At 57.2% G+C, this 22,490-nt stretch overlaps 1 protein-coding gene across 2 annotated transcripts in view; it reads left to right on the top strand.

The window, feature by feature from the left end:
* The window catches only part of DNAJB6 (DnaJ heat shock protein family (Hsp40) member B6), a 55,538-nt gene extending 33,528 nt beyond the window's left edge, over positions 1–22,010 (top strand). The window contains exons 7-10 of one of the 2 annotated variants that reach the window (XM_004281234.4): positions 397–538; positions 1,019–1,089; positions 16,496–16,699; positions 20,813–22,010. In XM_004281234.4, the coding sequence (XP_004281282.2) occupies positions 397–538; positions 1,019–1,089; positions 16,496–16,699; positions 20,813–20,895 (500 nt within the window). In that variant the 3' untranslated portion in view covers positions 20,896–22,010. The remainder of the gene's footprint in view (positions 1–396; positions 539–1,018; positions 1,090–16,495; positions 16,700–20,812) is intronic. The other variant, XM_033408281.2, reaches the window with a different exon arrangement.
* The last annotated feature ends 480 nt before the right edge of the window (positions 22,011–22,490 follow it).

Raw genomic sequence — 22,490 nt, 5'->3', positions numbered from 1 at the left:
GCTGTGGAAGTCGGCGTCCGTAGTCGATCACCATGTAATTGAGAATTAGTCCGTGAACTGCAGACCCGTGCTTTCCCAGATAATTCTTGGTGGTATTCTTTCTAAAATTGTTTCAGCTTTTTAATAATTCAGGTTTTTATTCCCCGTGGTCACAATTACAAGGGGCAAGTCAGAAGCAAGTTGGCTTTGCCCATCTGTGGCAGGAACTTCGCCCCATTCCTGTGAGATGCATGGCTCCAAGTTGCTCCCCTTCAGTAGGGTGAAGTGCAGGGAAGCCCAGCAGAGCCCTTTGGAAAGTGGGGGCTTCCTCCTGCCCTGTAGCTCTGATGGAAGTGTGTGCATTAAATCAACAGTGGACATCCCAGTCTCTAATCTTGCTTTCCTGTTTTCCTACAGGATTCACTTCCTTTGGTTCACTAGGTCATGGGGGCCTCACTTCATTCTCTTCCACGGCATTTGGTGGCAGTGGGATGGGCAACTACAAATCTATATCAACTTCTACTAAAGTGGTTAATGGCAGAAAAATCACTACAAAGAGGTACAGTGATCTTCTCTAGTTCATATTTCTAATAAGTAGGTGTGGTGTTTCATTGGTGCCACATTTTCTTTGCACACCCTCCAGTGTGTGACATACGGGTTGTATGTTAAGTCTGTCTGGTACCATGAGAATCTTAATCTCCGATTTAGAGCTTTTCCTTCTGAATTTTTGCTCAGTGTTATATATTAGACATCACCCTTACTTAGAGCCTTGTTCACGGGTAATAGTGTGTTGGATGGTAAAATGGAACCATTCATAGTGAAACCGGGACCGTTCTGACTGCTAGTGCCTGTGCCCGTGTTCAGTGTCAGATTTTAAGAAACGTCTGTCCTCAGCAGGTTGGCTTCAGCCACAAAATTAGTAATTGCACGTATATCTGTGGCAAGTCCTGTAAAAATATGCATTTATATTCACATACGTGTTTACATATTTGATAACAAGATTGTAAAATGCCTCTTATTCCCCCCCCCCCCGCCCCAGGATTGTCGAGAATGGTCAAGAGAGAGTGGAAGTCGAAGAAGACGGCCAGCTGAAGTCCTTGACGATAAATGGTAAGGAGCAGCTGCTGCGCTTGGATAACAAGTAGCTCGCCGCACGTGCGCAGCAGAGCGTCCCCTCTGGCGCGCGCCACGGGAGGATTGGCAGGAACATTTTTTTGAAGATTTCACATGAACTCGACTCTCAGTGTAACTGTACTTAATCTAAAGTATTTATACACAGCTCATCGGAGCCCTACTTGTCATAGACTTTTGAGTTTATTGTTGGGACCACATGATAGGACCATTTTTTTTTTGTCTTTAAAATTGTTGTAAATCTCTGTATGCACTTTGCTTTTTTATTAAACGTAATCCAAGGTGGCCGTGACTCTTCCGTACACTAACACCAGCACGGACCTGCTTTTCCATTGTGTTTGAAACATGAGCCAAGTAGTGTCAGCTGCTGTGAAGTTAACGTCGCCAGGGCGCATCTTCCACAGAGTAATTTCAAGTTTTTTCAGTATTTAGTAGTGAAAGATATTAATGAATTAATGGTAATACATTTCTGGTTTAATATAAATTGAGGATGTTTTCTAGTTGTGCATGAATGCTGGCAACTTAGTAAGTTTTGACAATTGTTTAAATATGTAACGTGTTAAGCTTAGGTTTAAAAAGTTAAGCTGGTAAACTGGGTCTTTGTCATTTGCTTAAAAAAAAAAAGAAAATAAATGCAAATGTGTTTGGTGCATTCTTTCCTGAGTGGGGCGAGGCCTCCTGCGTGTGTGTGTGTGACTTTGTGCCTGGGCTGCCAGAGTCCTTTCATTCCTGCTGTGTCCGGTCACTAAGGCCGATGCTGGACTTCAGTTACGTGTGTTCTTTGGTGTATTTGGAGTGCGTATGAAAATTTTCCTATCAGTGTTGAATAATGATTAGCAATTTATTGAACATTTCTTTGGTGAGGGAGGAAACGGCTGTCCAGTTTTCCATTCTTCAGAATATGTTGCAGTTTTCTAGGTTATGTTCGATGCCAGCTCGTTTAAAGATAATATGCGTAGTAAAGTCATGGAACAATACAGGTGTGGGCACAGGTAAAGGTATTTCTTTTGGTTTTCAATCAGTATAATCTGTCACGATAACCATTGATAACTGGAATTCCAGCCAGAGGAATATTAAATAAGAGTTTGATTGTATTTATACTACCCCACTCGAGTTTGTTTTGGGACTAAGCAGTGTGAGACTGCTAGAAGAAGGTGTTAAAAAAGACATTGCAAACTTGAATGTAAGTATTGGAAGACAGCTGGACCCAGGAAGACAAGGAAAGGGGCTTCCGTGTGCCCCGCCGTCTTAGCTCACGGAGCCTGTGGAGAAGGTGTAGGCACACCACACGCTGGGAAACCACATTGTAGAATCTCCTTTCACAAACTAAAACCCTAGTACCAGAAAGTCTGCTTTCGTTGTTGCTGTCAGGATAGGTGGTTTCTCTGTTACTAAGTGAGAAGCTCACAGGAACGGCTGCCAGTTCCCTGACTTGGAGATTATATTTCTCATTGGTGGGTGGAACGAACCATTCGGTAGAACAGGCTCGATGGCCCCCTCAGGACACCAGGTAAATGAAGAGAAGTCTCGTCCAGCCCACAGTTGTTGGTGTCCAGGAAGCGTTTTATTGGAACCTTGGCTTTACACGTCTGAGTGTGCTGGGATGGTCGGGTTTAGTGCAGCCCCGGCTGTGAGCAAGTCCCTCCACTTGAGGGCGCAGGTGGAAGATGAACCTCTTCTGGGGACATGTTTTGAGGGGAGCGTCACAGTCACACGTTCACCATTCCCACTTTGAAAATTGCCGTTATTCTGCATGTCTGGTGATAGGAATGTTAATTAAATAGGAAAGAGAACTTGTTGTCGGGTCTTGTTTGCTGAGTATTTGGAAGCAGTCAGGTTCGTTCCCGCAGCCTTGGGTCCAGTGTGCTGTGAAACAGCTGTGACGGTTAGGTGAGTGTTGCTGCAGCACTGATAGTGACACCACGTAAGGAGCGGCTTGGGACAAGAGCATTTAATTCACATTACAGGTCTGGTCACTTGTTAGTCCCTGTGCTTTCCGATTAAAAAACCAAAAGTCTTCCTGTAGCCCTGAATGCCTTTGCAGCGGAGCCCACCGTCTGGGAGAGCCTGCTGCGGGGCTGTCACATCATGTGTGCGCTCGTCTCCTCCATGCTCGGGGGGTTATCGTAACAGTCGCTCAGGATGGAGGTCTTCTGTTCAGCTCCCCGGAGCACAGTCTTGAGGGGGCAGCAGTGTGCTGTGCTTTTCTCACTTATGCTTTGTTTTCTCGTTCGCTGCGGTTTGCACCTCCGTTGCTTTGATGTAGTTCATTGATGGCCAGTTGCCTCATTCCTGCCTTTTCGGTTCAGGTTCCAAAGGTTCCAGGTTTGCTTTTAGCAGCCCAGGTACTGCTTCTTTGTGATACAGATGATACCACTGGTCACACCTGCCCCGGTAGCTCATCTTTCTTCCTCGTGAGGGTCCACAAAGGGCACATTGTAGAAGTTTGCAGAGGTAGCTTTAGACTTCCCTGAAGTTACTCTTGTAACCTGTGTATCTGGCCTGCTGGAGTCTTTAGTACAGATGTGGGGAAGCTCCAGGGACATTATTTGTGGGCAGCATCTTTCCAGTCAGTTTTCACTTTGTTTATTGTCTACTACAGCCGCACCGTTCCTGCTTGATTACCCACTAGCTGTCCTCAGCCTCTTCAGGGACTGCTCTGGTTTCTCCTTTCAGCACTACATAATCGCATGAAAATATTTTTATTTTTAGAGAATCCAACAGTAATTTGTAATTCATTTAATTGTCTCTGCTACTGCTTCTCAGTGGTTAGCCATCAGCAAGTTTAGTAATGGGATAATTATTACTATTTCAGGAGGCTGTCAAGCCCAGAATTGTGGAGTGAATTTGAGCACTTGATATGGTGTGGTCAAGTGGAGGTTGCCCTGTACGACCCAGTGGCCTTTTTTTTTTTTTTAATGAGGTACGAGATTCTGCCTCCTTTTGAGTTATTTTCGAGGTGATTGGTACTTTCAGAGTGGGTGGTTCAATGCTGCAAGTCTAGAAACATTTGCTTAAATAATCAGATTCTTCCTCAGTCACCGTTTCTTGCGTCCTTAAAGTCAGTCTAAGGCTTCTGCCTTTAGAGCTGGTCACGGGTGACTTGTCTCAGCACCTCTGAATCTGCTGTTCCTTGCAGTTCTGTTCTAATTAGATGGAGATTTGGTACTGAGTATGACTGGTGGTTAAAATGGGGTAAGACAACTTTTGTTCTTTCTTTTTTTTGGTGACTAAATTAGTTATTTCATCTTGCTACTTGAAAAGGTCAGAGGAGGGAAGGTTACAACAGCTGTTTCTCTGTCAGTCAGAAATCTAGGAATCATGGTGATCATGGATTTCCAAAGACTAGCCCTGGCTGGGACTCTGGGGAGAGTCTTGTTTACTAGCAGTGGGACTGGGCGTCAGAAGACCCGGTGCTGCCCCCTGCTTAGGTGCATCTCTGCTCCTTGCTTCGTGTGCTCTGTAAGTTGTTCTTACCAAACTACATGCAAAGGCATTAACTGAGGTTTTGGACCCGGGTGAGTTCTGCCCTTTGTGGAGAGCCATGACTATTTCTCCTTTTCCCTCTGGCCCCAGCATTCAGGGAACAAAGACTCCTCTTCTGCAGTCCAACCTCCATAGGAATACAGACCCCACGAGGGCAGGCTTTGCCCATTTTCTTGCTGCTTCTCCCTAGCCCGTGGTGCTGGAAGCATTCCCTAAGTATCTGTTGTATAAATCATCCCATGGCACTCATTTCCACTGTGCCCCTGGAATGCTGCCTGTGAGCCTGGGAGCACCGTGTCTCCCAGTCCGAGAGTGCTGAGTAGCCACTAGGTCTGGTTTGGGAGGACTGGGGGGTGCATCTTGGTTCATGACACTTCTTTGTTCTTTGGACCACTGAATAGTCCATGGTGGTGGAGTTTCACAGTCTAGTAACTATAGCAGCTTATTACTTGTCCTTTTCTATCCCAGTAGGATTGATTTGCTTCTTGAAAGGAACACAGAGCACAGCAGCATCGTGCTGTTCTCCCCACCCCTTCCCTCGTCCTGTCCTGGTCCCCAGAGGCATTCAAGGCATCGGTAGGACATCACGAGAACAGGACTTTCTTACCTGGAGCACGTCCCAGGGCTGTAGGACCCAGAGCTGGGCCTGCTGTAGCAGAAGCAGCGTTGCATCCTTCCTCCCGTCGTCTCGTAGGGAAGACCACATTTCCTTAGCGTGTGATGCGGGGAGTTCCCTGCCCTTGCGGAGCTCCACTCAGCTGGACGGCAGCGCGAGCCCGCGGGCAGGGTGTGGACGTGCCTGAGAGTACTGCAGGCGGTGAAGCCGGGAGGGGGAGGTGGCCTCTTTGAGGCCTTCCTGGAAGTAGTGGTCAGACTTCGGTCCTTCCGGGGGCCGTCCCAACGTTCTGGTGGCCATCCCTCCACCCCAGGTAGGTGCAGCGGGTGGGCACAGTGTGACCACGGTCTTAAGAGACTAATACTAGGCTTGTTCCCCTAATTCTTTTTCAATAATCGAGATTTATTGGTTTTGAGGATCAGTACACAGGACATTCCAGTTTGCACACAGTTCTTGATGTGTGTACCAAAAATCTAAAAAGTCATGTAGATATTTTTCTTCTTGAAACAGTAATTCCAGCGACTTGCCAGCTTAAGTTCTGGAGGTAGCATTTCCTTAAGAGGATGTCAGGTACCAGTATCTTCAAATGTGGACAAAGCTGTTACACCCCGAGTTCCACTGTTGCACAGTTTACTGTCATACACACTGTACCTACATACATACATATGTTAGCCGACTCACTAGGGAACCTGGTTGGACGGCCACCAGCACAGGTGTCTGAGGGCGCTGAGCTCTGACTGGGACGGCCAGCATCAGGCAGAAGCCAGCGGGGAATAGGAGTCATTTACGGTATTCAAGACGCGTGAACTGTATGAGTGGGTTTATATCCAGTTGCCGCGTGATGTGCCGTGTACTACAGCGTGTGAAGACCACCCCCAGCATCTTCGGAGTGTTAGCTGACACCCGTTCAGAAACCACTCTTTTCTGGTTGTACCAAAAAAATACCGCCAAATGATTTCCCCTCTGAGTCGTTTATACTTGAAAATGGGATGATGTGGGATTTCTTCCTAATTAAAAATGTTTCTGGAGCTCCTAAAAAAATCTTGCATTTACCAAAGAGGTGATAAATACACCCCTGTGATTGCACAAGGGGGAAGATGGGGACCACCCACGGGGCGCGGCTGTGCCCCTCCCAGCGCGAGGCAGCCAGACGCCCGAGCTTCCTGGTGAGCCCCTTCATCCACTGGGCTTTACACCTCCCTCTCACTCTGGTTTGCATTTGCTTCCAGGGAAGAGTTACCCTTTCCTGCTGCCGTCTTTCCACTTTGGGGGAACATTTTCCCCTCTGCCGCCCCTCAGTCAGCGGCAGTGAGGAGGTGCCCGGAGCCTGCACCCAGCTGGGCTGCACTTGCTGCTGTCGGCCCCAAGCCGAGGCCGAGGGCTCTCACCTGACACACCGGCGTGCTGGAGGTGACGCCAGGCCTCTGGTAGCACGGGCTCCAGGACCGGGCAGGCGGGCAGGCGAGGCGGTCTCCGCGCGTGACGCCTGTGCTTCCCCGTGCCGTGGGCCGCCCGAGGGGACCGTGCGCAGTCGACCCGTGCTCGCGTGTTGGAGGAGCGTGGCGGAAGGGTCCTGTGGAGGCCCGGTGCTGGCTGCTGGCCGCCCTGCTGGGCAGGGTCTGGGTTCCAGCTGCTTCTGGAACGGCTGTGGTCCCGTGCGCCTGGCTGGGGCAGCCGCCCAGCCCGAGGTCTGTGCCTGGGGCTGTTGGCGCCCGTCGCACCTCTGGCCTGAGAGTCTCGTGCAGCCTGGGGAGCGTCGGCGCTCCTTTGTTCCCGTGACTGTTGAGGTGTTGGCGTGCGTGCGTGTCCTTGGAGGAGGAGTTCTGTTGAATCGGGTGCCTAGAAGAAGTTGAATAGTCAGGTGGAGAAATGTGGGCATTTAAAGCTGGAAGCCATAAATTGCTTTCCACAGAGAGTATGTGCCTACCAACGTACTTGTCAATACTGGCTGATAACAGTTGTTAAACTTCAAATTTCTGGTTAAATTTCTGGTTACTGTATGAGGTGGAGCCTCTTGGTTGTTGGCGGCATCCCTGTTTTTCTGCAGTTGTTCCCTGATTTCACAGGCCCCTGTTACATCATTGTTTTATGAGTCCTTTCCTTGCTCTGTTAAAGTGATTTTCCTTTTCAGTTGTCATGTTTTCATTTGACATACTGTGTGTTTTTTTGGGGTGGCCTTTTGTTTAATGTCCTACATGTTCCACAACTAAAAAATTTTCATTTTTAAATTTTTTAAAATTTTTTTGTGGTACTTGGGCCTCTCACTGTTGTGGCCTCTCCCGTTGAGGAGCACAGGCTCCAGACGCGCAGGCTCAGTGGCCATGGCTCACGGGCCCAGCTGCTCCGCGGCATGTGGGATCTTCCCGGACCGGGGCACGAACCCGTGTCCCCTGCATCGGCAGGCGGACTCTCAACCACTGCGCCACCAGGGAAGCCCAAAAATTTTCATATTTTTTTATGTACTTTCACTTGTATGTCTGTTTGCTTCTTTAATTTACTTGGAACGTTTGTATGTGTTAAAAACACCCAACTTTCTCCCAGATTTCTTGCCAGTGTTAATACCTACTATATCTCATTCAACACACAACTGTTCAGGACTTGTGTTCTCTTGTCCTTTGGGTCTTCTTTTCGGCCCGGGTTGCACTTTGTCATGTGGTGTCCGCTGGTGGAGTGCTTTGATGAAACAACTGCGAGTTCATGGCACATGGCCGCTTAGTCTACGTAATACGGTTTTTTAGTAAGTCTTTAACGGATGTCAGTATCGAGAAGAAGCTAGAATCACTCGAGATTTTTATGTGGATTAAACTGTGTCTTTAGGAAAATAAGATTTTGTGAATATAAGACCCTACCGAAATTAGAATGTTTATTCTTCTTGATGATTTATTTCAGTTATTGTTTATTACGACAGCCTTCGGTCATTTTTTTATTTTTGGCTGCGTTGGGTCTCCGTTGCGGTGCACGGGCTCCTCATTGCGGCGGCTTCTCTCGCTGCCAAGTACGGGCCCTAGGCGCTGGGCTTCGGTAGTTGTGGCGCGCGGGCTTAGTTGCTCTGCGGCATGTGGGATCTTCCCACACCAGGGCTCGAACCCGTGTCCCCTGCATCGGCAGGCGGATTCCTAACCACTGAGCTACCAGGGAAGCCCCTTCGGTCATCTTGATGGAAGTCGTGCTTCAGCCGCACGGTCCAGTCCCTGCAGCCTGAGTGAGGACTGAGCAGGAAAGCCTGGTGGCTCGCGCCTCAGGGCGGGCCTGTGTCCCGCGGGTGCTCAGGGCATCAGAGCATTACTTTGTCCTTTACGGAGCGGGTGGTAGGAGTGCCCCCGACAGCACACAGCCCTCGCCCCTGCTTCCTCTCCGTAGGTCCTGATCCTTACCCTGCTGCTCTCGGGGCCTTTTTCAGCCAAGCGGGCACGTGGCCCCAGAGACGGTGGTCTCTGCCGGAGGAGTGTGGGCCTGGGGCTCTGCGAGCGCGGCCTGCTGGGTTCCTTCTCCCTCTGCTGCTTCCCCTTGTGCCGGGGGCTCGGCGGCTCCTGGGCAGAGTGACGTGCCGGGGTCGGGAGGCCGGGGGCAGAGGCTGGCTCTGCTTCTGCCTCCCTGGGTGGGTTTCCATGTCGTGATTGTTCTCGAAGCGTACAACCCCCGGGGGTGTGTGGTGGTGAGATCCGAGCTCCAGGCGCTGTTGGCCAGAGCTGTGACACCCCTACTTTCCGGGTGAGTGTGGGGCCCCATCCGCCCGAGCCCGGCCGGCCACGCCCTCCATCCCGGGGTGCTGTGATGCCTCAGGAACTCCCCATCCGAGGAGCAGGTTGCTGAACTGCCTGCCCCGCAGCTGTCTCCACAGACGTTAAACGAGTGAAGGGAGAGGCGGGCGCATGCGGGGCTGGCGGATGCCTCAGAGCAGGTTAAGGGGCTCCACCCTCTGTGACGTTACCATGAAGGACGCTCGCAGCCATGGAGCTGGGGGGAGGCCAACCCCACCAGCCCCTGACGGGAGCTTTCGACCCTTGGTGTGGATTCTGTGCAGGACTTAAGTTCAGAGGGGCTCGGACAGGAGAGTTCCTGCTGTTGTCTCCTTGACCTTTACCCTCGGTCTGTGATCCTGCCGTGTCCGCACAGCCGCAGCCAGCACCACCGCCCACCTCCTGCCAGAGCCTGGGCCCCTCCTGACTGGGTCCCCCTTCGCGTGACCGCCTTCTCGGTCCGTCTGATGGTCTGTCTGACGCGTCGCCACCGTGTCGCCTGCCCGCAGTCTGGCAGCGAGAATTAAGTCGCTCCCTGCTTAGAATCGCCTGCGAGGTGCTGGCGACTTGGCTGTGTGCCCGCTCTTCCTGCGTCCTGTCCCATCCTTGACGCCTGCCCTGCCGCATCCGCGTCACATCGTGGTCTGTGCCGCCTCCCGAGGCTTCCCCGCGAGCCTCTGTGCCTGGCTTTCTTCCCCATCCTGGGAGCGGCGCCTGCTCTTCCTCGTCTCTGCCCCTGCTTTTGTCTCCGCGTCCTCCGCCTTGTTGTGTCATGGTTTTCTGTTTGCGTGTGTCCAGCACTGAGTCCCTGAGAGCGAGGCAGCATCACGTGTGTCAGGCACTTATCAGGCCCTAAATATTTGAATCCTCTCTTGGGCCAGTGATGCATTTTTGGATGTCTGAGTCATCTACATTGGTGTCAGTGGTATGCATGATAGGAAGGAGTATGGGATTAACCCCTGCCCCGACCCCTCAGAGAAAGGAAACAGCAGCCACAGCCTGCTGGATTGTACGTATTTGGAAACAAGCGGTTCTGTTTTTATATAAGGAAGTTTGCTTTCATTTGCGTGTTATCAGCCAGATTCCTGCTGCGCATTGGGACTCCATTTGGAGAAAGAAGCGGAGCACGTGGGTTGGTGGTTGTGCCCGAGGGACGGCGGCTGGAACACCCCTGCATAGTTCCTCGGTGACTTCAGGGAGCTTTGCCACAGGGGCACGGGTGGGTTGCGCTTTGTTTTGAAATTTTATCTAACTTGGTGCTACAAGGCAGGATGTTTTCTGTTTCCCAAATGAAAAGGATGCTTGAATTGTATCCCACGTAAACTTTAGTTAAATTCATGTGCGTTAATAACTAATTTCTGCAGAGGAAAAGGTTAGCAGAAATTATGCCAAAACAGTAAATTCTGTTTGGGTTGTAAGAGTGGATGTGACTTATTTATTTTTCTTCAAGTCATGTGTTTCGCCTTTATGTAGTAAATTGCTGAAACAATTAGTGAATTTTCCGTAGAAGAGGACTCTTTCAGCAGTTAACAGAAACGTATGGAAATTTTGGAAGAGGCTGTAGAAAGAAGCCCAGAATGTGGTTGGCTTTCAGCAAGCGTGATGTTGGGAGTGGGGGGGTGGGATGGGAGTGGCGGTCATCTCTTCTTGGCGTCAGCTCTTGGAAGTTTAGGTTGTACCAAGAGGCCCCACGTGGATCTTTGACGGCGGGTGTGGGTGGCCTGCGTGGGGGCCTTCTCTTCTCATGAGGGGGCCGCGTCCTCCTGTCCTTAGCAGGTGCTGGACGTCGCTGTCACCTCCTCTGACGGACTCAAAGCGTCTGCCGTGTGGTGGCATTTTGTGTCCCATGACCCTTGGTGGGCAGCGCCCTTCTTTTGGAGAAGGTTTTTGTTCAGAGAAGAGCCAACCCTGGGACGCCCACTCCACCATCCACATGGGGCCGGGGGGCGGTCTGGAGGCACGAGGGGTCCTGTGAGTGCGAAGACCACCCCTGCCCCTCCCTGAAAGTGGTTGCCGCCGATGCTGAGTTCAGCAGCTGAGCATCGCAGAGCCCGAGGCTCCTTCTTTAAAGTGGAGGAGCACTGGCTGCAGGCGTTTTCTTGGGCGGGTGGTGGAGGCACCTGGGCTGTCGTCTGGGTGTCAGAGGGATCCTGTCTTTAGGGAAGAGTGTCTCGCTGAGGAGAGCCTCTGTGGGCCTCCCGGGCAGCGTCCACCATCTGGGAACCTTCCTCTCCGCTTCGGGAACCACAGGCTCAGGAGTTGTTTTGGCGACGGGGCTTGGGGCAGCGGTGTCTCCTCACGCAGCTGGACTCACAGCCCATCCTCTGAACCTGGAATGGAGCTGGGCCAGTGGCGTGAGTCCCTCCCTCCTGCCGTCTGAAATCAGGGCCCCACGTGCTTAGCCAGGGCGGCTGGGCCTCAGAGGACGGATCTCCGCATCCAGGACCCCCTTGCCCGAGGCCCGGCCTCCCTGCCACACCCTCGAGGCCCGAGGTGTCTCTGCTGCTTCAGCGGTTATGTCCCATAGCCAAGGGTGCCTTGCTGGGGGCTGGGGAGGAAGGGGGTCTGAGGGCAGAGCGTGGCACAGTCCGGCTCAGTCCTCCCCACGCCCACACCTGCAGGGGAGGGAGATCCCGGGCTCTGCTCTGCCTTCAGGGAGAGGCCTGGTTAGTCCCCTGTCACGGGTCACGTGGTCCAGCCCCCTGGGCCTCCCCGACTCAGGGGACGGACAAAGCCCTTGGAGCTGGGGCGGGTCTTGTGGGAGGACTCGGGGCGTGAGGGACGCTGTGAGAACGAGGAGCCCCAGGCGGCACGACGGGGAAGCCCTGGAACAGACTGGGACGCACTGGAGCCGTCAGAGCGGATGCGGGAGAGGCCGCCAGCAAGGCCTCTGTGGAGCCCTCACCCAGGCGTCGGCGTCTGCCTCTGGAGCTCCGGCGCTGCTTTTCCCGGGGCCTCTCACGTCCCCTTGAGACGCCTGCCCTCCGGGGGAGGGGCTCCCCCTCCACCCAGGTGCTGGGCCGGGCACTGGCGTCCCTGGCCCCGTCTGCCCTGAAGGCAGAGCCACCTCTGCCCTTGAACAGGCCCGGGGGCGTCTCCGGTGCCCGGCTTCGGGGTGCACACGACAGCCGCTGGGGGCCGTTTCCAGACCTCTGCCATCTGCGTCCTGGAGCAGCTAGGGCAGCTCCTGGGGCGAGCGGGGCTGCGGCGCGGGGAGACGCGGTAGAGGCCTGTGTCGGTTCTGAGACGTCAGCTGGGCCCGGGGACAACGGCGCTGGGTCGGGGCAGGACGGCCTCCTTCCCTGCCCTCCAGGGCTGCCCGCTCTCCTTCGCCCGCTGCACGTCTGCCGAGCCTCCTGTGCCCCTCAGCTTCTCGTCTCCTGCTCAGGAGCCGTGGGACACAGCGGGCCGCACGGGTCCGCTCACCCCCGCTGTGTGCAGTGAGGCCAGGTCCCTGCAGGGCAGGCACCGTCGTGAACACGTGACGTGGCAGGAGTTGGCTGTGCTGATGGCCTTATTCAGAGCGGCAGCAGCAGCGGGCCGTCTTCTCGGACCAGGGGGTCCCGTGTCGCCCGCAGCTGGTTGCGCTTGTGGGTGTGGTGACCGCCCCTTCTGTCCGTCTGTCAGTGCCTGCTGGTATTCTGTGTGTAGTGCAGTGGGTTCAGAATGAGCGCTTGAGTGAACACAAGGGATTCCTTCCAGAAGGTGTCCAGTGGAGACGCTCAGATAAGCTTCTCAACAGCCACCTTTCTTCTTTTCCCCAAATCCTTTTCTCGGCACTTGAGAAATGGAGGAGTTTTATGGGGGCCTTGTGGGGTCTGTGGCTTGACCACCCTGCTCCAGACCCAGGGCCTCTGGGGCTCGTTGATGTTGGAGGGCGGGCCTGGGCCACAGAGGTGACAGTGTAGGTGACGGTGTCCACCAGGGCCGGCTCGTGCGACAGTGAGGCAGGCACCCAGCTGTGTGTCCATCGCAGCTTCTGAAGGGCTCGCCTCGGAGCCTAAGCCCGAGAGTCCGGCTCTCAGCTGTGGGCCCTGCATCCATCCCTGGACAATCCCTGGTCCAGAGACGGTGCGGCTGGGCCCTCAGGGAGGGGGCTTCACAGAGGTGAGGCCGGAAGTGGGAGGGCGCCAGTATTTGCCCGGGGCGGCTGCCGGGGGAGGGGGTCCCCAGGACCCAAGAGTGTCCTCACCTTCACCCACAGCGGGTCCCAGTCTTCGGGGAGGTCACCAGACCCTGAAGGCCTGGAGTGTATACTGTGCTGTGCACTGGGAGTTGTTCCGGAACGCCAGGAGGAACGTCTTAGTGACCGTTTCGTCCTCTGACCAGATGGCAGACACGGAGCGTGCCCAGCGGCCCTGAGAGCTGGGGTGGCGGGGGCCTGGGGACGGGCTGGTGTGTGCAGCCGGGGCCCCGGGGTGACAGCACGGCTGAGGGGGCACGCTGGGCGGATGCGGGTCCGACGGGAGCCACCCGGCCTGTGCGCTGGCGCCGCTGAAGACCGTCAGGGAGCAGGGCAGGTGGCCGTGCCCTGCGCGGGACGCAGCCGGCGCTGTCCGTTCACCGGGCCTCCCGCGCCCGCCTGGCAGGTAAGTGTCGTCTGTGCCCACGGCCGTGCGGTCCTGCAGGTGGGGTTTCCCTGGGCGGAAAGGGGCAGGGGCAGCACCACCTCTTCTGAGCGGCCGACAGGGACCCAGTGGGTTTGAACTGACCTGAGGTGAGTAACATAGCGGCGGGCCGGCCCCCGGGGTGCCCTTACCTCCTGGGATGCCCACCCCTACCACGTCTAGGCCCGTCGCAGTCACGCAGCCACTCAGAGTGAACACGCTGACGTGTGTTGTCCAGCACCTGGGATGCTCAGGCTACACCTGTGGGCAACGTGTCATCCTTAAGGTCTCATCAAAGCCACCGGGCGTGGTTGCGTGGTTGCGTGGTTGCGCCTGGAGCCGGGGAGGGGCCGGCTGCTCACCCTGGAGGCCTCCCCAGGTGGAGACAAGCTGAGCCTGTGGCTGGGCTGCTGGGTGCCGAGCTCCCTGACCCTGACGCAGGGGCTGCGAGCCTGCAAGACCCTGCGGCCATGCTGGGGCTGCCCACGCTGCCCCCACCTGCCGCGTCCAGTGTGGATTCTGAGATCAAGTCGCCGTGGTGGTGGTCTATTAGCCGCGGCTCCGTGGGGCCCCCTCCCCTGGGAGGGCTTCGTGGATGGGGGAGTCATACCTGTGTCTGGACCCCGCAGAGCCCCCGGGGGGTGGAATGGCCCTGAGTGCCCCCAGCCCTGGCCCTGCCCTGGGACCCTCGCTGGCACACGTTCCTCCTTCAGACAGGCGTGTTCTGGGAGCGCTCTGCTCTCGAGTAAAGCCTGCGTCCAGTCGGTGCTTGATGACCCCCCTCGGCGGGCACAGGGGCGCCCCTGCTCGAGGGACGGGGAGCAGATGTGACGGCCGCGCCCGGGGCCTGCTTCCTCAGCTCAGCGGTCCGTTTGACTCTGAGAAGCCGCCGTGACGGTGGCCATAGGTCCCCAGGGGACTGCTAGGGGTGGCATCTGGTGTGACGGTGGTCAAGGCCACGTGCGCCGACCGACAGGTGCTCTCTCCGAGCGCTGGCCGCACAAGCGGCTCGCGCACGTCTCTTGGAGGGAGGGGATGTGCTGTTGGTAAAGACGATGAGCCCGGGGCACCCTGCCGAGGAGCAGTACTGGGAATGTCGGAGGCCCTGCAGGGCGAGGAGAGCCTTAAAATGCACGCCCGGGGTCACCATACTTCTTTGCGGTGTCAGAGGAGGTATCCTCTGCGGAGCGGGGGCGCTGTGAGCGCGGGGTGGGGGGGCTGGCGTGGGTGACTGGGGGTGGGGTGAGCTGATGTGGTGAGAGGGAGTGCGGTGAGCGTGGGTGTGGTGAGCTCGGATGCGGTGAGCGCGGGTGCGGTGAGTGGGGTGTGCTGAGCGGGGGTGCTGTGAGCTCGGGTGCGAGCGTGGGTGTGGTGAGCTCGGGTGCCGTGAGCGGGTGTGCGGTGAGTTCCGGTGCGGTGAGCGCGGGTGCGGTGAGCGGGGTGTGCTGAGCGGGGGTGCAGTGAGCTCGGATGCGGTGAGCTCGGATGCGGTGAGCCGGGTGTGGTGAGCTCGGGTGCGGTGTGCGGGGGAGGGGTGAGCTCGGGTGCGGTGAGCGGCTGTGCGGTGAGTTCGGGTGCGGTGAGCGGGGTGTGCTGAGTGGGGGTGCTGTGAGCTCGGGTGCGAGCGTGGGTGTGGTGAGCTCGGATGCCGTGAGCGGGTGTGTGGTGAGTTCGGGTGCGGTGAGCTCGGGTGCGGTGAGCGCGGGTGCAGTGAGCGGGGTGTGCTGAGCGGGGGTGCGGTGAGCGGGGGTGCAGTGAGCTCGGATGCGGTGAGCGGGGTGCTGTGAGCTCAGGTGCGGTGTGCGGGGGAGGGGTGAGCTCGGGTGTGGTGAGCGGGGTGTGGTGAGCTCGGGTGTGGTGAGAGCGGGTCGGGGCCAGTACTTGAGCTCAGGTGTCTGGTGGAGAGGGAGGGGAGGCCCCACGCCTGTACCCAGCACTGAACTTGGCGCTCAGGGTCGTGTAAATGGTGCGGAAATGATTGTAATCGCGCACCCCCATGAGAGAGCAGGTCTTCGTTACAGGGAGCATCTCTGCAGGCCTGTCGTCCTCCGCGTTGGCGGGGTTTGGGGGGCGGGGGGGGGGGCCCGGCAGCGATGGAGGGAGGGTCTGCCTGGGGAAGAGCTCGAGTGGGCGAGCACCTCGGGTCACACTGGCTGTCACCTGCTTGGGGCTCAGCGGTGTGCGCCCTGGACGTCGTCGTTTGGGTGACGGGCCTACCCACCCTCCAGGGAGCAGGGTTGTTGAGGCACAGGAAGGCTACCGTCTGGTGTCACTGCTCCCATCAGACGGGTTGTGTCCTGCCTGCATTGTTACCAGGTTTCTGACAGCCTTTCCCTTAAGCCCTGCCAACCCACTGTGTGACTGCTGGTCAGAAACCCCCCAGAGAATGAAATTTGAAGTTATTCGGTAACTATTATCATTCGTTTTTAATTTTATTGCTAGTTTCCACCTAATGTGCAAAACTTCTGTTTTTGGAAAGACCGAGAGAAACACGATGTGGAGAGCAATGAGCAGTGTTCTTGGCTGTGTGTCTGGTGAAGGGGACCGTGCATGCGGGTCCCCGGCCCAGAGCTCGCAGCCGCCCTGTGGCACGAGCGGGCGGGAAGCAGGGTGGCCGCAGGGCTGTGCAGGTCCTGGCATCACAGCTGCCTGAGAGAGAGACCAATGGCTGGCCCGGAGCCCACTCCTCCGGGGTGACACCCTTGTGCCGATTCTGAGGGTGAAATTTGTCATGGGGGCCCCGTCCTCCTCCCTCCTGAAGGTCGAGTGTGCTTTCAGGATTCGCTGCCGACCCCCTGGGGGCCGGGTGGGGAGCTGCCGCTGTCACTGGATTTCCACGCTCCTTTGGTTTCCTCTGTTCTCTCTGGGAAGATCCGGTTGAGGCACCAGGACCTCCCGCTGTGCGGCTCATGCCCGTCTCCGTCCTGTGCTTTCAGGTGTGGCCGACGAGGACGCCTTCGCAGAGGAGTGCCGGCGACGAGGCCAGCACGCGCTGCCCGGCCAGCCCGCCAGCACCAGTGCCCGCTCTCTGAAGTCCCAGCGGCCGGCCTCTGTGCCCAAACACGCGCCCCACCCCCCGGGCGAGGGCGAGGACCACCGGGCCGGCAGCAGCTGGGAGCCCCCGGCCGCGTTCCCCGCAGGTGTGCACGGGGTGTCCGCCGCAGAGCCTCCCCGCGGGGCTGCCTCCCGGCCTTCCCGGGGCCCCCGAGGACCGAGATGGCACCTGTGTTGCTGCGTCCTGGCCTGACGGACGGGCAGGCGGGTGGGGGGAGGCCGCGTGGAGCCCACATTAAAGCGGGGTGCCGGTCTCCCACCACGGCATGCAGTGTGGTGTTGTGGGCAGCAGCTGAGCCCCTTTGTGTAACTTCCAACTTCATACTGGGAGTCTGATCCCGCAGAGCGGCCCGCCCAGCCTCTCCTGGGGGCCCTGCGGCTGCAGCCATGCCTCCCTGCCTTTCTGTTGAGTTACAGGCAGAACCTGACACCCGCCCCCAGGGGTCCTGTGGTCAGGTGGATGGGTGCTGACCCACCCTTACCCCAGGGGAGGTTTCCCACCTCTGGATGCAGTGAGGCTTCGTGACCCCCTTTCTCCAGACCCTGCTCTGCCCTCTTCCAGCTTCTTGACCTGTAATTTCTTAGCCCAGATGGGTCTTCGAAGTGTATTCCCTGTAGAAAGTTCTGGATTACTTCTGACGGCATGGCTGTGCATGCAGGCTGACCCCGGCTGAGTCTAAAGGCCGATGTAAATCTGGTTTGAGTTACTCATCAGTTTGAAGCGTTTGTGCCCGTCTTGGCTCTCAGCCCTGGAAGTCGCCAGATTGACCACCGCAGGTTATGTGGAGGAAGAGGTGGATCCTTCCTTGGTCCCTTGTTTCAGGGTGACGTCTCTGTGTACGTCGTGAGGTTAGTTCTGTGAACCTAGGGCAAGAAAGCATCGTCTGCACGGGGAACTGGAAGGATGAGGTCTATCCCTTTCTTCTCCCAGAACTTTCTGTTGGGAGCTCTGTCCCTTCAGTCCCCTTCTGGTCCTTTTCATGTGGAGCAGGGTTGTGTGTGTGTGTGTGTCTTGAGGAGGACAGGGGATTTGTCCCATCCACCCCCCGGAAGGCGGGTGTCCTGGGTTCTGAGCCAGGGTGCAGAGCCCCGCGGGACTGCGCGGACCTGGCCACCGGCTGCCAGGGAGCAGTGCCACCCGAGGCAGATGGGCCATTTGGGAACGTTAGCCTCTTCCTGGGTAACTGAAAGAAAAATAGAGGTGATTGGAAGGGCCGTGTGAATTCAGAAAAACTTGTTCTGCCTCGAATGGGCGTGTGGCTGTTCTCCCCAGATTTACCGTCACCTCCTGGTCCTGGCCGCTCATTGGCTGGACTTGGCGAGGGGCAGGGTTGTAGATGCAGTTTCCCTGAACAAATACGATTTGAACAGGGACTTCACGGGCTGTCCCTTTGGTTGGAAGGTTACCATAAACCTGGGTGTCTAAACTGGGTGCGAACATCCCAGTTCCCAGGAGTGAGGCGCGTGGGCTCAGGCCTGCCCGGAGGAGCCTTGTTGAGACACCTAGCTGGCTTCCTGAACGGGAAGTGGACCTGGGGTCACAGTGAGGCCCGTGCTGCCTCTCAGCGCCAGAGACCAGGGCTGTGGACGGAAGGAGAGTAGCCACTGCTGGGGAATCAGCAGAAAAGACTTCTTCTCTGTGAAGTCTTGTGCTTTGTCAGTTTTTACCATCAGGCCCCTCCCAGGTGTCGTCTCCAGGTGGGGAAGCTGTTGACTTACGAACCCCGCACATGCTCACACACGAGGGCGAGCAGTGGTCTTGTGCGTTTGCCGAACGCTTCCTGCCCGTGTTCCACAGCGATGTCGGGCGGCCCGGGCTCGGCCCGGCAGGTGCTGGGCGCTGCGGAGCACACCTCTTTTGTGTGTGTGGTTTGTTTCCTTCTTTCACATCAGGCTACGAGGCCTTCAAAAGAGTGTCAGAGTGAATCACCAAAGAATTAAAGATACGCTTTTTACATGACTAGAGTGAGCTCGTTTGACTTCTTATCGAGAGACGATAGAGCTGCTCCGGAGGAAGACTCCAAAACTGGGACAGTGGAAAGGCTGCTGGGGTAACAGGGCAAAGCTAGGTGCCCGGTGGGTCAGGGCCTCCAGGGAGCAGAGTGATGGGCCCCCGTCCTGCCCCACCACGCCTGCCCCTCCAGCGGGCGCTCTCCGCGTGGGCTGGAGGCTCCCGCGGCCACTGCCTGCCAGGCTTTCACATTGCGGGCAGCTTTCTTAGAAGCGTGTGGTGAAGGGCTTGGTTCCCTACACAGTGTCCGGTGCCCCCACTTGGTGCTTCAGCCATGTGAGCAATCGCCGGGCTAGGTGCCCCCGGGGCTGGCGGGGTGGGCAGTGGCCTGGCGGGTTCTGAGGATTTTAGGCTAAAAACGAGCTCTCGCTTGTGACGCGCTCAGGCCGCAGAACATGGGCTTCGTTGCTCCTGGGAGCATCTCCCGTGTTGACGGTGCGGCCCGTGTGGTTCAGGGTCCGGGTGCGGCTGGGGGAGCCTTGGCCCGTCTGCGGGGGGAGTTCTGTGTTCAGCCCGACGGTGCCTTCTTGCCGGCATTCACTGTGTTGTTAACCTGCTGTGAGACGGGGTGACCGCCCCGGCTTTATTTCAGAGGACGCATCGCACGCCTCTCGGAGCCCGTAAATTAGACGGCGAGATGTGGATAAAGGATTAGTGTTTTTCATTTATGGATTCCACACACGCTGGAGGTCTATCGAGAATGTGCAACTGTGAAAAAGGAAAAATTATTCAAAGTGAAAAAGAAATTCACGAATGAAAGGATAACATTGATCCTTTAACTTCCCAGCTCTGCCCGGTGTGTGCCCGGGGGCCCCTTCTGGCTTAGGAGGTTCATGAGTGGAGACGGGGCCGGGGCCTGAGTATGAGGCAGGAGAGGGTCCCGGCGCCCCCGTGGCCCCCTCGGTCGGTCGTCGTGGTCGAGTGTGAAAGGGACAGCTGAGAGGAGCGACTTCTGGCCGGAGCAGCCTGGTCACAGGGACGGGGCTGCCGTGTGCTCGCGGTGGGTTAGCAGGTGTTTCTTTTCCTTCCTTTTGGCTTATTGTGCAGGTAGCTGAGTCAGGCAGGAGGACGCTGGGCGTGAGGACCTCCAGGGCCCCTGCCACAACCCCCGTGTCAGGGCCACTTCCGTACAGCACGTGACCCGGATGGCTGTGCTGCTGGGAGAGCAGGCAGGACACAGGCCGCAGAGCCCTGGGGACCGCGCCAGCCTCCACCCTCTGCGAGCGGATTCCCAGAGCGTTTGAGTCGGTGGTGAGGCCGGGAGGCCCCGGCAGCCTCGTTCTGTTGGAGGCATATGTGTGTCCTCAGCTTCCCCCCCGCCCCACAGCGGGCATCGTGATCAGGTCCCGGTCGGCTGTCGGCGCCCACCTAACTGACCCCTGGGCCCGGGCCACCCAGGGGTGGTGCTGTGTGGACACATGCGTGTCGTGAACAGACTGGGTCTGGGTTCCGTCTGGAGAGAGACCGTGTTCTAAAATGGCACCTGCCTCAATTTAAAATCTCGAGGATGCTTTTATGTGCTCTTCTCAGCAGGCTTAGGGGCCCACGTGCATGAGGTTGCAGGCCTGCCGTGACCCTGGCCTGGTTCTAGGCTGACGGTTCAGAACGATCCTTTGTTACCAAATTCAGCATCCCGCTCCGCCCACATCTGTGTGGACTAACGCAGCGCAAGGTCCTGAGCTGTGTTTGCAGAAATAACCTGGAGCTCTTCTGGCTCTTTGGACAAAATCTCAGGAGGGTGAGCAGGTCACACCCGCCTCTTTCTCCCCTGGCTTCGGGCAAGCACACAGCACAGGGGAAAAGGTTGGCGTGGGGCATTGGTTGAGCCCCGGACCCTGTAACAGCTGGGCTTCTCCCTGCAGAGGGGGCCCCGGGGAGGCCCATCCCCCGAGGCGGAGCCTGCCCTGCCTTGTCTCCAGGTGACCTGGGGCTGGGTCGTGGGGACAGATGATGGGCGGGCCCGCGGGGCTGGGATGCTGGTTGGATCATGTTAGAGCTTTACATCCGCCAAGTTTGAAGTCCGTCCATGTTTTTGTTGAGCCTTAGATACGGAGCAGGTAGGAGTGAGGACACATAACTTTATCGCGAGGTTGGTTGGTTTTAACCGGGGGGATATCTAGAGACACGTTTGCCACTTGGTGGGGCCGCAGCTGCTCCTCTGCAGTGTTTCACACGCCTGTTTCCTTAGGATTCAAAGAAGGTGGCAAGAGGAAGAAGCAGAAGCAGAGAGAGGAGTTGAAGAAGAAGAAGTCGACCAAGGGCCGCCCGTAGACGGGCCGCAGTGGAGCAGCGGGCGGCCAGCCGAGGGGCTGCACACACGCGCTAGGTGCCGTACCTGCTTCTCCACCGCCCCGAGACCACACCTGCTCGGCGCTGGGGACGCTGGGGGCACACCGGTCAGGGCCCGGGGGGCGGGAGCATGGAGCCGCCGCACCGTCCCTGCTTCTCCAGCTCTGCGGCCGAGGCCACCCCTGCTTGCCTGGTGCGCACCTGCGGGGATGCTTGCAGCTTTGGCCGTGTGGCGCTCCCGACGGCGCGTGCATGCTCGCGACACGGCCTCCGCTCCTCCGCTGAGTGTATGAACCTAGACTCAAGCACAGGGCGACGTAAAGGTGACTCCTGACCCCGGGTGACCTTCTCTTCAGTTTCGGGGGAGCCAGACCTTCACTGAGACCTGGCCGCTCGAGGTGTGGAGCCCCCTCACGGTTATGGTTTGACTTCTAATCTTCTCGAATAGCCCGTCTTTCCTTGGATCCGTAGTTGTTTGGGCAGGGACACAGGAGTCTACAAAGTTCTGTTCAGTAGTAGCACCTCTGGCTTTTAGGTTAGGCTCAGGCTGGGGGGAAGCAGACGAGCCCCTCCCACATGCAGCTCGTGAGGTACTGAGCACGGGCGCTGAGCCGGGTACGGGCTCCAGCACCGGCTCCTTCAGAAGAATCGCTTCCCTTGGGCCGGGGTCTCCCAGCTTCCCGCAGCGACTCCTCCGCAGGATCGAGGCCCCCAGCCCCCTCCCCGCCTGCCGTCAGGGCCCCTCCTCTCACTCCCGCACCCGCCCGAGTCCCCTTTCCCTTTGCCCCCGGGCACCGAGGGCATCGTGAAAAGCTTGGATGGGGTTCTCAAACGCCAGCAGCTTTCACCCAGCAGTGTTGGGAGCCCGGGCACTGGGGGCATAGCTTTCATGGCCGAGCCGCGGGCTTGGGCGCCGGGAGCGAGTGTGGCGCGTGTGATTCTCGGGTGACTGTGCAGTTTGCTCCGTGTGCCTGCTTGTGGTGGAAGGTGGTGCGGACTCTGGTGTTGGATGCTTAGTGTGGACAATGTAACCATGAAAGCGTAACGGATTTTAAGTGCTACCCACGTAAATAAACTGTAAGCGTTATTGACTGACACTTGCCATCGTTTATAAACATCAGTTATTAGTAATTAAAAAGAAAAGCAGTTCTTCTCTGTCATTTCAGTTATGAGAGATCAAGTGATATTCTGGGGGCAAAAGTCGATTCTGAGATGCATTACCGTAGGGTGGAAATGTTGTTTTAAAGATGACGGTGCCACTGAATGTACGATGTATGAAACCAGCGGCCTTGCTGACACCATGGGAAGCACGGAGATGAGCCGGGCATTCCTCCAGACTCTGTCTTGGGCGAGGACAGTGTTCGCGTCCCGGGGCCGTGAAAGGAGGCTCCCTCCTAGACCTCGGAGCCTCTCCGAGTGGCGACCACCACGCACGACGCCCTGACATGGTTCAGCTGCTCTCAGCCCAGCTTCCCTGCTGTGGGGACCCAGGGGGAGGGCTGGCCCGACGCGAGGAAGGTTTCAGGTCCTCAAGGCCGGTCCCCCAGGATAGGACAGACACAGTGTCCGTGCCATGG

The sequence above is a fragment of the Orcinus orca genome, chromosome 9, assembly GCF_937001465.1.
Source record: "Orcinus orca chromosome 9, mOrcOrc1.1, whole genome shotgun sequence".
In the NCBI taxonomy this organism is placed as follows: Eukaryota; Metazoa; Chordata; class Mammalia; order Artiodactyla; family Delphinidae; genus Orcinus; species Orcinus orca.
Note: the sequence above shows the minus strand (reverse complement) of the source record. Positions and strands in the feature narration are given on the sequence as shown.